The sequence below is a fragment of the Penicillium taxi genome (genome assembly GCF_028828555.1).
Source record: "Penicillium taxi strain IBT 34144 chromosome Unknown utg000001l_segment0_segment0, whole genome shotgun sequence".
In the NCBI taxonomy this organism is placed as follows: Eukaryota; Fungi; Ascomycota; class Eurotiomycetes; order Eurotiales; family Aspergillaceae; genus Penicillium; species Penicillium taxi.
In genome coordinates this window covers 292,771-306,365 of record NW_026643203.1, presented here as the reverse complement: position 1 = coordinate 306,365, position 13,595 = coordinate 292,771, and the positions used below count along the sequence as shown (strand labels likewise).

The following is a 13,595-nucleotide window of genomic DNA, read 5'->3' as shown; positions in this document are numbered from 1 at the left end:
AAACGCCATGCCCGTGTCTCTCATAGAATAAGTGAGAGTGCCAGAATATAATACATAAAATGAGACTGTCTATCTCACATCCGACGCTCCATCCGGTTTAGCTTAACAGGAGTTTTGATCTATAAAAGTTGGTTAGTAGTTATTTTCCCCAATGTTTGACTGACCTAAAGATCAGAGCAGTTCTGCTTTCTTGTCGTGAAGACGAGTGTCGAATTCAGAGCATGCGTGATCTTAGATCAGAGAGAAAATATGGAAAACTCACCTGAGTGCGTGTACGCTGTCCTCGTACAGGAAGACCCAGCGCATGGCGACGCCCGCGGTATGTTCCAGTTTCCTTCAAGCGCTTGATGTCATTCAACACTTCTCGGCGGAGATCGTTCTCAATCTTCATGTCTGAGAGCACGGCAGTCAGGTCGAGGACCTGCTTGTTGGCTAGCTCGCCGACGCGGCAGGTCGGGTGAATACTGAAACGGGCGAGCAGGCGGGAAGAGGTGTGGTTACCGATACCAAAAAAAGTCTGGAGGGATTTCTATTGCGATTCAATTCTGGTTAGTGCCAGTTGATCAAGAGGAATGGCTAGGATCGGAGATGCTGGTAGTGCGACACTTGCCTTGAGCAGGTTCCGCTCTGGGAAGTTGACACCAAGAATGAAAACCTATCATATTTTTAGTATGGATGCATCTTTAGAATTATCGGGTTCACAAACCATCGTGGAAATGTTGCTGGTCAATTATTGATCGTACCGTTCCGAAGTCGTAGATTCGATTCCGGGATTATTTGCTGGGAGAAAGATTCTCCGGCGGATTACGTACGTATTTCCAGGACACGTTCACGCTTAGTGAGGAGTAGACTCGACATCACTCTTGTTGCGAGCCAATTGCACCATGAATTACCGCAACCTTTTCCTGTCTCTTTTCTTTGTCTTTGCCGCCGTTTTGGCGATGGTTCAGGCTGATGAACCTCGCGGCCCCAAGATCACTCACAAGGTAATGGAACTTGCGGTTGGAGCATAGGGAACTCCTAACTGATTCGATCGTATCAGGTCTACTTCGACATTCAGCATGGAGATGAGTCTCTTGGTCGTATTGTGATGGGTCTGTACGGCAAGACTGTTCCCAAGGTTAGCTTCGTCACATCATCTACCATGGTCACAGAGACATATTATTAACTTGGCTACATAGACTGCTGAGAACTTCCGGTATAATAGTTCCCTACGCACCGGGCTCATTGTGAATTCTAACATGATTATCTAGTGCTCTGGCCACCGGCGAGAAGGGCTTCGGCTATGAGGGCTCAACTTTCCACCGTGTGATTAAGGACTTCATGATCCAGGGTGGTGACTTCACCAACCATGATGGCACTGGTGGAAAGTCTATTTACGGCAATAAGTTTGAGGACGAGAACTTCAAGCTCCGCCACACCCGCAAAGGCCAGCTTAGTATGCAATTAGCTCCATCGAAGTTTGAAATTGTGGCAACCAGCTGACATGACATCAGGCATGGCTAACGCCGGCAAGAACACCAATGGTTCCCAGTTCTTCATCACTACCATCATTACCTCGTACGTATTCTAAAAATCCGATAATATTTATTGTCAGGATTATAACTGACATGACTTTCTAGGTGGCTCGATGGCAAGCACGTTGTCTTCGGTGAAGTCCTCGAGGGCTACGACATCGTTGACAAGATCCAGAATGTCCCCAAGGGCCGTGGTGACAAGCCTGCGAATCCCATTAAGATCGTGAAGAGCGGCGAGATCCCAGTGGAGGCAGACTCCGAGGACAAAGGTAGCAGTGACGAACTGTAGAGTGGGCCAGTTCTCGCTCTACTCCTGCTCCTGGACGAAGGTGGCTGATGATGCTTAATTTCCCAAGAACTCGACGATCCATCCACAATCGAAGAAACCCAATTGGACCCGTTGGACTCCCCGAACGTCCCGATGCCACTCCTTATCGTCCTTGTTCTGATTGCCGTGGTCGGCTTCTTCCTTATCCGCAACCGTAGCCAGCAGCACCAGGAGAAGGAATTCGATGCTTAGAGTACTTTCAAGATACGGAGTATTGATGCGCAGGTCATTCGCCACCCTCTTCCAATTTCTAGTTCAAGCAGCCATCATATATGATAGAAATGAAACGTCATCGTGCGGTTGCTGTTGCCTTGTCTCTTCCCTTTGAGTATCGTTGTCCAAGGTTTAATTAATCGCTATGTTGTAAATATTTCAAGTGAAAACAGAGGTGATCTTCAGTTAGATAAATGACCCTCAGTCGTATCATCGCCTTCATCTTAGATTTATCTTGCCCTAACTGATCGGCTGGAAGTTAGGTACTTGGATGTTAGTAGTTATACACCGCTTTATTCTGCCTAGTCCAGGGTTTCTGGTCACGTGCAGCCAGATGATTCGCCTCCCACAGAAACTTCATACCTAGTATCATTAGAACCTACTCCGTACATCCACACATCCCTTTTCTTCTCTGATTATAGAGTTCTGAGTGTGCCTTTTGTCCTTCGTTCGCCACTTTTCTAGTGTTGTCTGGCAAGGCGATTTCTTCTTTTCCCCAAACTTTCACCCCCCACCGTCTTCTCAGGTTTCTTCATCGCGTCTTATCGTCGAAGATCCTCCCGAAAAAAAAACTCCCTCGTTAGTCGATTCACCTCAACAGTTCCCCTTTTTAGCAACACCTCTCTGATCTTAAATTTACTCTCTGTTATAGATTCTCTTCAAAACAAACCTTCAATATGGCCGACGGTCTCCAGATGGGAAATCTTTCCCTTAACGACTCCCAGCACGCTTCCCAGGCTCCCAACGGACCCCCTGGACGTGCCGCTTACATTCCCCCTCACCTCCGTCAGCGTGGAGGTAATATCAGTGCTGCCGCTGTGGACGGTCCTGCTCCCCCGCCAGGCCCTGGCGGTTATGGCGGTCCTCGGTACGCTATATCCACAATCGATGATATGAGTGATCACCCGCTAACTTGAACATTTTAATCTAGCAACAACGGACCTCGTGGTGGTAACTGGGCTAATGCCAACGCTCCTGATTTCAGCCCACGCCCGGCCAACGGTACACCCCCTCCCAACCCATTTTCCGGTGGTCAAATTCGCACATTCAATCCCAATGCTTACGGAAACCCAGGTCAAGGCGGCGGCCACAGCGGTGCTGGTGCCTCAGCTCGTGGATCTGGTGACGGTTCTTGGAGAGATGGCAAGCACTGTCCAGGCCCTGCTAATGCACGCGTGGAGCGTGAGCTTTTCGGTGTTCCCAACGATCCCCTCAAGCAGCAAACTGGTATTAACTTTGCCAACTACGATGATATCCCCGTTGAGGCTTCCGGAAATGACGTCCCCGAGCCTGTTAACACATTCACCAACCCCCCTCTTGATGACCACCTGATCTCCAATATCAAGCTCGCTAGTTACACCGTCCCTACCCCCGTCCAGAAGTACTCTATTCCCATTGTCATGGGTGGCCGTGATCTGATGGCCTGTGCTCAGACTGGTTCTGGAAAGACTGGTGGTTTCTTGTTCCCCATCCTCTCCCAGGCCTTCCAGACCGGTCCTTCGGCCGCACCTGCTCAGGCTTCCGGTGGCCAGTTCAGCTACGGTCGCCAGCGCAAGGCTTACCCAACCTCGCTTATCCTTGCCCCCACTCGTGAACTGGTTTCGCAGATCTTTGACGAGGCTCGCAAGTTTGCGTAAGTTGGTCTTCTATCAGTACTTTATATATGATGCTAATCTATTAACCAGTTACCGTTCTTGGGTTCGCCCCTGTGTTGTTTACGGTGGTGCCGACATTGGCTCTCAGCTGCGCCAAATCGAGCGTGGTTGCGATCTCCTCGTTGCCACTCCTGGTCGTCTTGTCGACTTGATTGAGCGTGGCCGTATCTCCCTTGTCAATATCAAGTACCTTGTTCTGGACGAGGCTGACCGCATGTTGGACATGGGTTTCGAGCCCCAGATTCGCCGTATCGTTGAGGGCGAGGATATGCCCCGTGTTGATGCTCGCCAGACTCTCATGTTCTCGGCTACCTTCCCCCGCGATATCCAGATGCTGGCTCGCGATTTCCTGAAGGAGTACATCTTCCTGTCGGTTGGTCGTGTTGGTTCTACTTCGGAGAACATCACCCAGAAGGTTGAGTATGTTGAGGACAACGACAAGCGCTCCGTCCTGTTGGATATCCTCCACACCCACGGATCTACTGGTCTGACCCTTATTTTCGTGGAGACCAAGCGCATGGCCGACTCGCTATCCGACTTCCTGATCAACCAGCGTTTCCCTGCCACCGCCATTCACGGTGATCGCACCCAGCGCGAGCGTGAGCGTGCTTTGGAGTACTTCCGTAACGGCCGTTGCCCCATTCTCGTTGCTACCGCCGTTGCTGCTCGTAAGTCTTCCCTCCTTTCTTTTTTCCCCCCTTTACTTTTCCTTTCCTTTCCTTCTACACTTGAAATAGCGAGTGCTTTCCTGCGTTCTGTTCTTCCATGATCGTTTCATCATGATTTCTCGTCTCCAATAACCTCCAAGATGGGGCCTGCAACGGATTATATCTCGGTCTTTGTCCTCTTTACGGTTTGGACCTCTCTATCACCCACCGTGCTCTCAAAAGTGGAGAATCGGAGACTGTCTTTCCAACACTGTTCGTTCAAGGATTTATATCGGCAGTGGCACCAGCTCTGAGGTGGCGTCAGAGGATGGATATCAACCTACGATAGAAGATTTCGCATCGGGAAAGCTGATAGTAAGATACCATGCTTTCTCGAAATATCCTTCTTGGAAAGATATGCCATCACTCATAAGGGCTTACTGTTCTGGACTCTTACACCACTTTCTTCGGATCGCTATGCTCCCCGCTATCTTTTTCTTGTTCTTTGAGACCTTATTCAACCTCTGCTTCTGGTCAATGAAAAGTCGTACCAAGGACTGTCACATGCCCAATATCTGTCATTGACATCCGACGGCAATGATGGCTTGACTGGTCCCAACCAAAATCATCTGTGATCTCACATTTCGCTCAAATGCAAAGTTTGTCGAGCACTAAGATCACCCACTTCACATCATCAAGGCCGCTAGAATAGTTCCTCCTCTTCGCGGCCGTGGTGTTTTCCAAAATGCCGTCTCGAAGAAGAAGCATTGGTGCGAAACCTGCAAGGATGCTGCTGTCTTGGCAAAGAAACTCGAGATTCGTCTAAATGGCCCAGGCACGCTAATGGGCTAAGAGACTTGGCATCAAGCTCTAAGCTCGCTTAACCTCAACACTCCCGGGTCTTTGGACTCTTTATTTCCTTGCTTCCTTCCGTCTTTCTATTTATCAATCACTCTATACATCTCTCTAACATCTTACCACATCATTACTAACTCTCTTCACTAGGCGGTCTGGACATTCCTAATGTCACTCACGTCATCAACTACGATCTCCCCACTGACATTGATGACTATGTTCACCGTATCGGTCGTACTGGTCGTGCCGGTAACACCGGTATTGCTACTGCTTTCTTCAACCGTGGCAACCGTGGTGTCGTCCGTGACCTGATTGAGCTCCTGAAGGAGGCCAACCAGGAGATCCCTACTTTCTTGGAAAGCATTGCTCGCGAGGGCAGCGGCTTCGGAGGCCGTGGTGGCCGTGGAGGTGGCCGTGGCCGTGGTGGCTCTGGTCCTACCCGCGATATGCGTCGCATGGGCGGTGGCATGGGCGGTGGCTCTTCTTACGGCGGAGGTGGCAGCAGCTACGGCGGTGGTGCTCCCTCGTACGGAGGTGGTGGTGGCGGCAGCAGCTACGGAGGTGGTGCTTCTTACGGAGGTCCCTCCTCCTACGGTAACCCATCCGGAGGTGGTGCCAGCGGCCCCAGCTCCTGGTGGTAAATTGTGATGCTCTGTCGTGGTCGAGTGACGAGGGGTCCCTTTTCCCTTATCTCTTATGTCTCTCGTTGACGGATCCCCTTGGCTGTTTCTCACGGACGGCTCTGTCATGACTGCCCACGACTTTTACTTGCGTTGCTTTTAGATTTCACGTTCCCCTATCCACTTTCCCACATTTTACTTCTTTTATTTTCTGCTTGCACACTTCCTGCTTCTTGCTCATTTGGTTCATCTCTTTATTTCTTTTATTTGCCTCCATCTCGCACGGGTTTTCACTGGTTCTCATTCTGGCCTTGTTTAGACACGGGGCGTTCAAGCAGTCTGATTTTAACCTTGGTTGCTCTCGGCCATCGCATAACATTTTGCAATCTTCGAGCAACAGGTTGTCAGCACTGTATGGACATGATAGAATGCGTTTTATTTTTTTCCGTGTCCGCTCTCATCAGATACCCCTTTTATGTTCGAGCGTCCCATCGAGGGGCAACGTTCGAATGACGCGCTTGCGCCGAGCGAAGAATGCCGGCCCTTTTCCACCTCTCTGAAAAGTGCTTTTTTTGTTGCTGCATACATCTCTCGGTGCCGTTGTTATGGCTGCAGTGGAGCAGCATAGACTTCTTGACAGCGTCTCGGTATCTTATGGCGGGCAAAGTTGGTTTTCTCGTTTTCCCTCTTCGCGTTCCGCAGTTCGATTTATCTGTTCCGGAAACCAAAAATTACTTCAAGTGACTTTTCTTTGTTGCTGGGGATTCTTTGCATTCTACATGGCGTTGGTCAGACCTTCAGGGGTAAGGCCTTTTTGCATTTTTTTGGATCCGCGGGGGATTTATGAATGCTGTCACCGGCGCTGAAGAATGGCTCACAGGTATCATCGTTTCGAGTTTAGAAGGAAAGCAGAGGAGCCCGAGAATACTCGGAGGTCATGAGAGAAAGCCCTCTTATCCAATGCTATTCGAAAAGTGTTTAAATTTCACGACTATATCGTAGTATACAGTAGAGACTACATTGTAATTATAGTATTTTATAGATCTTATGTGAAAAGTCTAGGCGCGTTGGGCCATACGCGGTACTCCGTACTCGATGCGGGTAGTTATCACCTCACTAAATGGATACTTCACCACACTACTTACACACTCTCCTTTCCGGTCTCTTCCTCCTCTCGCTTTCCCCCTTCAACCCCCACACATCCTTCGAATCACTTTCTTTACTTCTGTTATTTCCTCCATTTCCCACACACCCTTTCGATCTCATCGGATATCTTTCACACGCTGCTTGATCTCAGCATCTTTTCCAATCTCGCGCCTCCTAGGGGGGGCGACATCACCGTCCTAGGACCCTGATCGTTTTGATCGCAAAAGCGTTGTATTTAAGGATATCCTTGGTCGCATCCATCCTTCCAAATGGCCGACATTGACACTGTCCCGGTGGAAGAATCGTTCGCGGCGTCCGAAACCCCAGACGACATCCACGGTCAGACAGCCAGCGCATCAGTTGGCACGAGACGTCAAGCGAATGGCACAATCGGCTCCGTCTACTCTGGAAATAAAATCCGGCATCTGAAGAAGGAAGATGGCATTCCCCTCTGGCGCAAAGATATCCAATACCAGTTTCTGAAGCTCGTCTTCGAGGACAAGACCCCCGTCTTTACTCGGTATCCGGATGGTCAGAAAAACTTAGATTTCGCTGACATCTACATTGATGCAATGGCACGAAGTAGCAAGACGAGCAAGGTCTTGAAAGATAAGCTGCAGAACGATAAACCAGCGGCCATCAACATGGCCATGGTCTGCTTACTCGTCAATTTTGGTCGCATGAATACCACTCTTAACTGTAACTCTGCCCACCATTGGTTTACAGAGTAGACCAATTCAAATTCATTATTTCGTTGTAATGCTAACTCAATCGTTTAGTCTTTCCAGAAATGCGTGCCCAGCTTCGAACCTACCACTCCATCCCTTCGTTACAAGCTCATCAAGACTCCAATGCCTACAAACAGTTACAGGATGCTCCTCGGCTCAAGTCCATTCTGAAGGGTGCCTCTGAGGATGTCGATCAACCAAACACTCTAGAAAAGATCAAAGATCTGACCACGCCCCGAACAAACCCAGTGAACCTCATATTTGTCCTTGCGCAGTACGCACCCAAGGTGTCAGAAATTCATCTCTACACTCCCATCGACTTCTTCGACCTCGTTATGCGATCCACACTGAGCAGCAAGAGTCGTGCCAGAGCGTTCTTGTGGATGATGTGGTGGTATTTAGAGAGTGACTTCAGTCGCGAAGCTGCTCTGAACAATCCCTTCGGTGCTGGTACGGAAGGCGAAGGGACCGATGGGATGCCTCTGAAAGTTCCTGCGCTCGAACCCTTGTCCCAAGTTCGAGCCAATGAGGAGAACGTGGACACAAGAGAAGAATTAGAATATGGAGAACAGAAACGATTGGAGCGCAAGCGTAAGTGGAGCTCAGCGGTCTGCTTTGGTCATCGTTTACTCATTTCAACAGGTATTCTAGAAGAAGACGACCCGCTACCTCGAGTCCCCAAGCGCCCTAAAAAAGGTACGTGGCTAGTCATCTGGCATCTTTTTTCCTTGTTGAAACTAACATTTTCACTTGGTGCATGATAGAACTGGGAGGATATGATGAAGACTCCTTCATGGGAGAATACTCTGGTCTTGCAGGTCGGGGCTCAGCAATGTCTACGCCCCTTCACCCTTCTGCTAAGCGGAGCTTCGAAGATGACGATGACGAGTCAACACCTGGCTCATCACGACCTCGCAGCAAGATGCCAAAACGCGAAACCTCTCTCAACCCAGCCGGTGGCCACCGTCTAATACTGAAGCCTAGTAAAATGGACCACACCCCCGATGCCTCCCCGGCACCGCAAGCTCCCAGTCATCACCACCCTCTAATGAACCAGTTCATCCCCGAGCCCTCTCTCTCTCACCCGTCATCTGCCCGTCGGCAGCGACCTTTGACACAACACCAGCTTGCTGTCGAACAAAATCGTCGACAGCGCATTGAATATTTGCTCGCTAAGCGACGAGAAATTGAATATCGCGAACTTCGCAAGAAGCGTTTGCGCGATCTTCCCTTTGCTCGTGCCACCCGCCTGCTACAAATCCTGCCGGGTTCATACGATTCAGAGAACGAGAATTCCCACAGCAAGGGGGGCCTCCTTCCCAACCCCGAGAACGAGGACGATTACGGTGAGACGGCCAACTTCTACCTCTCAGTCGTTCGAAAGGCCGCTCGACGTCTGGATCGTTGGGATGTTGAGGATTGCAACGGACCCAAGAAGGAACGCGAAAAGGAACGCGAAGAGCGACAGAAGGCCAAAGCTTTTCTCGAGGCCGATATGCGCGCTGCCAGCAAAGCTCGCGCACGACCCCGTCCCAGTGCGTCCAAGCGCAAGTCAACAGCCCTCACGGCTACACCCGGAGCTGCTAAGAAGTCGAATGGATCTTCACGTCCGAAGGACGCTAGCAATCGTCCTTCTGGTGTCGGTGCTGACATCCCCCTTGGAACTTCATCATGGGACCCCGAGACTATTGGTGGTGACGAGATGGAAGGCGAATTGGATGACCTTGATCGCGAGTTGCTCGGCGAGGGCTCTGGCGATGAAGACGGCCTTCCCCGAGCTGGTGAGGGCAATTCGTCTGATGAATCTGGAGATGAGGATGACGAGAACTCCTCAACTTACGACGGTCCTAACGGTTATGTCCGACACGAGAGTTCATCTCCTATTCCTGATGTTTCTGGGCATCGCGAAGACGCTATGGAAGAGTAAAGGCTACTTCGTTTCTTCGTCAACTATTATGACATAATATCTTTTATGTGGGGATTTATTATGAGGTTTCTGGGCACTTGGATGCAGGACATGTCTTTCTCTGTATTTTATTTTATTTACTGGGTATGCATTGAGAGATGCAGCATTAGCCATATTATCTCCTTGTTGTATTGTATTTTCTTTCTGATGTTCAATCTCGAGACTCCATAATACCTGGTGGATCGCGGAACGGGATAAGGAAATTCCGCAGTCACATGATCAGTATCCATCTTAAAAGGCGCAGAAAATTTCCCAGTTTCTTTCTTCTTCATAAATATGAACAACGCAAAAAATCACATTCATCAAAGCATTCCTACGAAGATTTATCTAATGAAGTACGGAAATCGTCATAATGAATGGAGATCGAGTACCACTGGTACAGTGTCGGTCTTGGGTGCAGTTCCTGCTGGACTTTCGGGTCCGGTAGTGGGAAGTGCAATGACTGACTCTACAGTCCTAAACTGTAAAGTTTTTTTCGTTTAGTTATCCGTGCGATATAGCATATAGCAATATGAATTATGAATTATGAATCCATTACATTGATTAATTTCCCTTCTCATTACAATTCTATTTATTTCAATTAAAAACAGTTTCCGTTTTATAGCAAGATCCCCGTGGCGAAAGAAGTCGCCGGTTTGCTGTACTGGGAAGTTTTTGATTCCAAAACCCGAAAAAGATAAAATAAAATAAAAACTTTTCAACGGTGTTGCCTTACGCTTTCAGGCTCTCGTTACTCCGAGCTCCGATGGCAAGCTGGCGGCCGATGTTTCCAAAGCACACGCATGCGCAGAAGATGACACTGGCGACCCATGTGCGGACTGCAATGCTTTCCTGAGTGATGCCTGCTCCCAGTGTGTTTTCCCACCCGGTACCATTCAGGAAGGCGCTGCCAACGGACGGACCAGTAGATGCAGGGATCAATTCTGGCTTCAGGCCTAGAATGACGCTCATTCCGGTCAGGCAAACTGTCACTGAAAGGATGAAGCCGGTCTGTGTGCGGTCGATCAGGTACCATAGGACGGGATTCGCGAGGGCGAGAGTCACAGATGCTTGGGTAGTAGACTGCCACGGGAGTCGACGCTGAAGAAGAAAAAAAAAAAAAAAAGTTAGAAACATAAACGATGAAAATGAGAAATGGGATAAGTGCTTACCATGGCAAAGGCGATTCCAACAAATGCACCAACGCTGCGAGTCATAGTCACCCAGCCTGAAGTACCGTCCGCGGCGCCATCGTTGTTGGCAAGCTTCACCTTCTCGTCCTTCTCACTCTCCCGCCAGCTATCCAACCACGGGAGGATATTTCCGAGCGCAATACCAGCCAGCCCCCAACTGAGCAAGTATTTCCACGAATCGTAGTAGTGGATATTTTCCAACTTCACGGGAGTGATCCAGTGGTTTTCGTGCAGATGAACAGTAATAATACCGTAGACGATTCCAAACCCAAACAGCAACGCACTGCTCAGCGCCTGAGGCAGGATGACGCCACGGAATAGCCCATGACTGAGTCGCGAGCGCGTCCGCTGCAGAGATAGAGGACGCGGCTCAATAGCAGACTTCAACGCCTCAGCCTGTGATGGCTCTGGTGGGAATGCTGAAGTCGGGGAATTGGCCTCTGTCCCCCAGGGGCTGGACTCGTCGCGAAGGGTTCCAAATGCAGTCGGCTGATAGATACCGTAGAGGGTTGAGGATGTCAGGTTCAAGATTGAGCCTGTGCGGCTCACGCTTGTCGATGCTGACCCTGGGTCTGTGAGACTGTTTGGACTGAGCATTTCTGGGTTGGAAGGCTCGATGGGCGTTGGGGATACGGATGATTCGTTCGAGATGGTGTTTAGGTCGAATGGCCTTCGCGGACGCGGGCGCAAAATACGAGGCTGTTCGGCCATTTTGAATGTAGTTTGGGGATGAAGAGAGTAGTGGAAGGAATTTCAATCAGGGCTAAAATGGGGAAAGGAGATTGAATGGGGGGAAACGTTAAGATCGACTGGATATGTGTCAGCGAAATACGAGGGAGAATTTAATCACAGTATACAAAGTATACATACCTGAGTGTATTATTGAGTGAGTATCCCAATGTTGAATATAATAATAATAATAACAATAATAATAATGTTCGACAGAAATGAGGATATCAGGAATTCAGCTGTTTTGAGAAAATGTACAGAATTCCCCCTTTTTATATGAAGTAGGGCTATCACATGCAATGTTACGAGTACACAGTAAGTATTCAGTACTATTATTATTTATATCCCAAAATTACCTAGTAAGGAACCAGGTATCGGATCTCGGAGCTGGAAAGCTCTTCATGTCGCCACTGGTAAGAGATATACCCCGTAGAGATTGGACTACGCCTTGATCCGATTGAACCGAGTTAGTTCTTCAAATCCACTTATTTAAATAAGATCTGTATAATAATGACGCATTTAGGGCTGTAAGTTATAGCTTTACCGTTTTTTATTCTTCTATGGCACTTAGCAACAGTATATTTTATACCTAGCATACGTCGTAGCTTAATGATGTCTGTTTTAAACCAACTATTTTGTTCAGTTAATGAAAACGCCAAGTCTTACTAGTCTAAATATTACTAATTCATCCAGTTTCATTTGTTCAGGTTCTACCATTGCAAGTATCATACTGTAGAATGATCGTGTACTTTGTATACGCCAGGTTTTAGGCTCGTCCGGTTACAGCTTTAACCTTCTCTGGTATAGCCTTCTTCTCGAAGAAATGGTGGAATATTCTTCAGCTCCCGGGTCTTCTAGCAGATCTGGATCCACATAATCCCAGACATTTGAGAAAGACTAATAGTATTGAACTACTAATTATGCCTGCCATTAGCTAGCTTATTCACACTCATCTCGGAATCGTTCAAATTTCGTCGGTTTTGGCCTACTCTCAGGGATAGTTTATATATATAATAGAACTCTCTCAACCTCTAGTTTTACAATTAAAAATGAGGGGTAAAAAATACGATAATAATCTCCGAAATCGATTCTAGCAGCGATTCGGGATAACTGTTGAAATTCTGGATGAGAATCAACGAAATAGATCATTCTCAACTATTTAACACAAATTAAACAAACATTATGACTAATTAGTCCTCGCAACCTGACTCTTCTTCAACCCGCTTCGACTTGAGCTTGAAGCTCTGAAATTCTACTGTCTTTAGCTTCATCATTTATATCAATTCACTTGAATGTCAATATGTGCAATTTAGAGGACCGAATACAGCTAGCTGATGTTTTAAATCATGAATTAATCTAGAAATAGCTAAAGTCTGATTTTCTGGTACAAGGGGGTGCAAGTATACAACATTTTCCATGGAGAAAACGATCTAGGCACGACCTCTGTTGATATTCCCTCCAGGTCCTTAACTTTCTCCATTTATCAAGCTTAAGACCCTTGATCTCGATCTTCTCGGCAATGAAGTCACCTGCTATGTTGGACCAACTTTCAAGAAACCGAAGATCAACATCGAGGGGTCCTAATCATCGTCACATTCTTCGCCTGGAAGTAACCCGTCTATTTCCCAAGACTCCCATTCGCCCACAGCATTATCCCATGGCCATTCTTCCACATTCACGTCTGGCTTTGGTAATTCCGCCTTTGTCTTTCGACAAAGAGTCACGATGCCAAGACCTCCGCCATTCTGATTTAACGACGAAGCTGGAAGGATGATCTCCCATTGGGGTGTTGCCCCCTCATCCCACACAATCCGAATGTCAGTTGTCGGATCTCCACCCATGGTAGTAATATATCGATCCATCAATGCCGAGTTGTCCGCAAAATCCTCGAATCCATCGCTGCCCTCAAGGATCGCATACGCGGGCATTCTGACTTTTTTCGCTTTGGCAAATGCTTTTTTATCTGCTGCGATGAGACAGTAGCTATACATTGATAAGATTCGAGAATTAGCGACTTCT

General features: G+C 48.2%; 6 protein-coding genes across 6 annotated transcripts; 3 read left to right on the top strand and 3 right to left on the bottom strand.

Moving 5' to 3' along the window:
• Positions 1 to 74: 74 nt before the first annotated feature.
• N7495_000117 (mitochondrial 37S ribosomal protein uS13m) lies at positions 75 to 709 on the bottom strand (the record flags this gene model as incomplete). The annotated part of the gene is made up of 4 exons (XM_057202787.1): positions 75 to 119; positions 263 to 529; positions 605 to 655; positions 707 to 709. The coding sequence occupies 4 exons, from the start codon at positions 707 to 709 to the stop codon at positions 75 to 77; spliced, it is 366 nt and encodes a 121-aa protein (XP_057066860.1).
• Positions 710 to 884: 175 nt separating this feature from the next.
• N7495_000116 (peptidylprolyl isomerase) lies at positions 885 to 2,037 on the top strand (the record flags this gene model as incomplete). Its single annotated transcript, XM_057202786.1, has 7 exons — positions 885 to 986; positions 1,043 to 1,120; positions 1,182 to 1,198; positions 1,254 to 1,438; positions 1,497 to 1,560; positions 1,623 to 1,786; positions 1,874 to 2,037. 7 exons carry the CDS (start codon positions 885 to 887, stop codon positions 2,035 to 2,037), a joined length of 774 nt encoding a protein of 257 aa, XP_057066859.1.
• A 698-nt stretch (positions 2,038 to 2,735) lies between these two features.
• On the top strand, positions 2,736 to 5,856 carry N7495_000115 (DEAD/DEAH box helicase; the record flags this gene model as incomplete). The annotated part of the gene is made up of 4 exons (XM_057202785.1): positions 2,736 to 2,926; positions 2,990 to 3,691; positions 3,744 to 4,381; positions 5,366 to 5,856. 4 exons carry the CDS (start codon positions 2,736 to 2,738, stop codon positions 5,854 to 5,856), a joined length of 2,022 nt encoding a protein of 673 aa, XP_057066858.1.
• Positions 5,857 to 7,250: 1,394 nt separating this feature from the next.
• Positions 7,251 to 9,636, top strand: N7495_000114 (uncharacterized protein; the record flags this gene model as incomplete). Its single annotated transcript, XM_057202784.1, has 4 exons — positions 7,251 to 7,680; positions 7,761 to 8,300; positions 8,352 to 8,405; positions 8,474 to 9,636. 4 exons carry the CDS (start codon positions 7,251 to 7,253, stop codon positions 9,634 to 9,636), a joined length of 2,187 nt encoding a protein of 728 aa, XP_057066857.1.
• A 750-nt stretch (positions 9,637 to 10,386) lies between these two features.
• N7495_000113 (INSIG family protein) lies at positions 10,387 to 11,558 on the bottom strand (the record flags this gene model as incomplete). The annotated part of the gene is made up of 2 exons (XM_057202783.1): positions 10,387 to 10,755; positions 10,827 to 11,558. 2 exons carry the CDS (start codon positions 11,556 to 11,558, stop codon positions 10,387 to 10,389), a joined length of 1,101 nt encoding a protein of 366 aa, XP_057066856.1.
• A 1,598-nt stretch (positions 11,559 to 13,156) lies between these two features.
• Positions 13,157 to 13,567, bottom strand: N7495_000112 (uncharacterized protein; the record flags this gene model as incomplete). Its single annotated transcript, XM_057202782.1, has 1 exon — positions 13,157 to 13,567. One exon carries the CDS (start codon positions 13,565 to 13,567, stop codon positions 13,157 to 13,159), a length of 411 nt encoding a protein of 136 aa, XP_057066855.1.
• Positions 13,568 to 13,595: the final 28 nt, after the last annotated feature.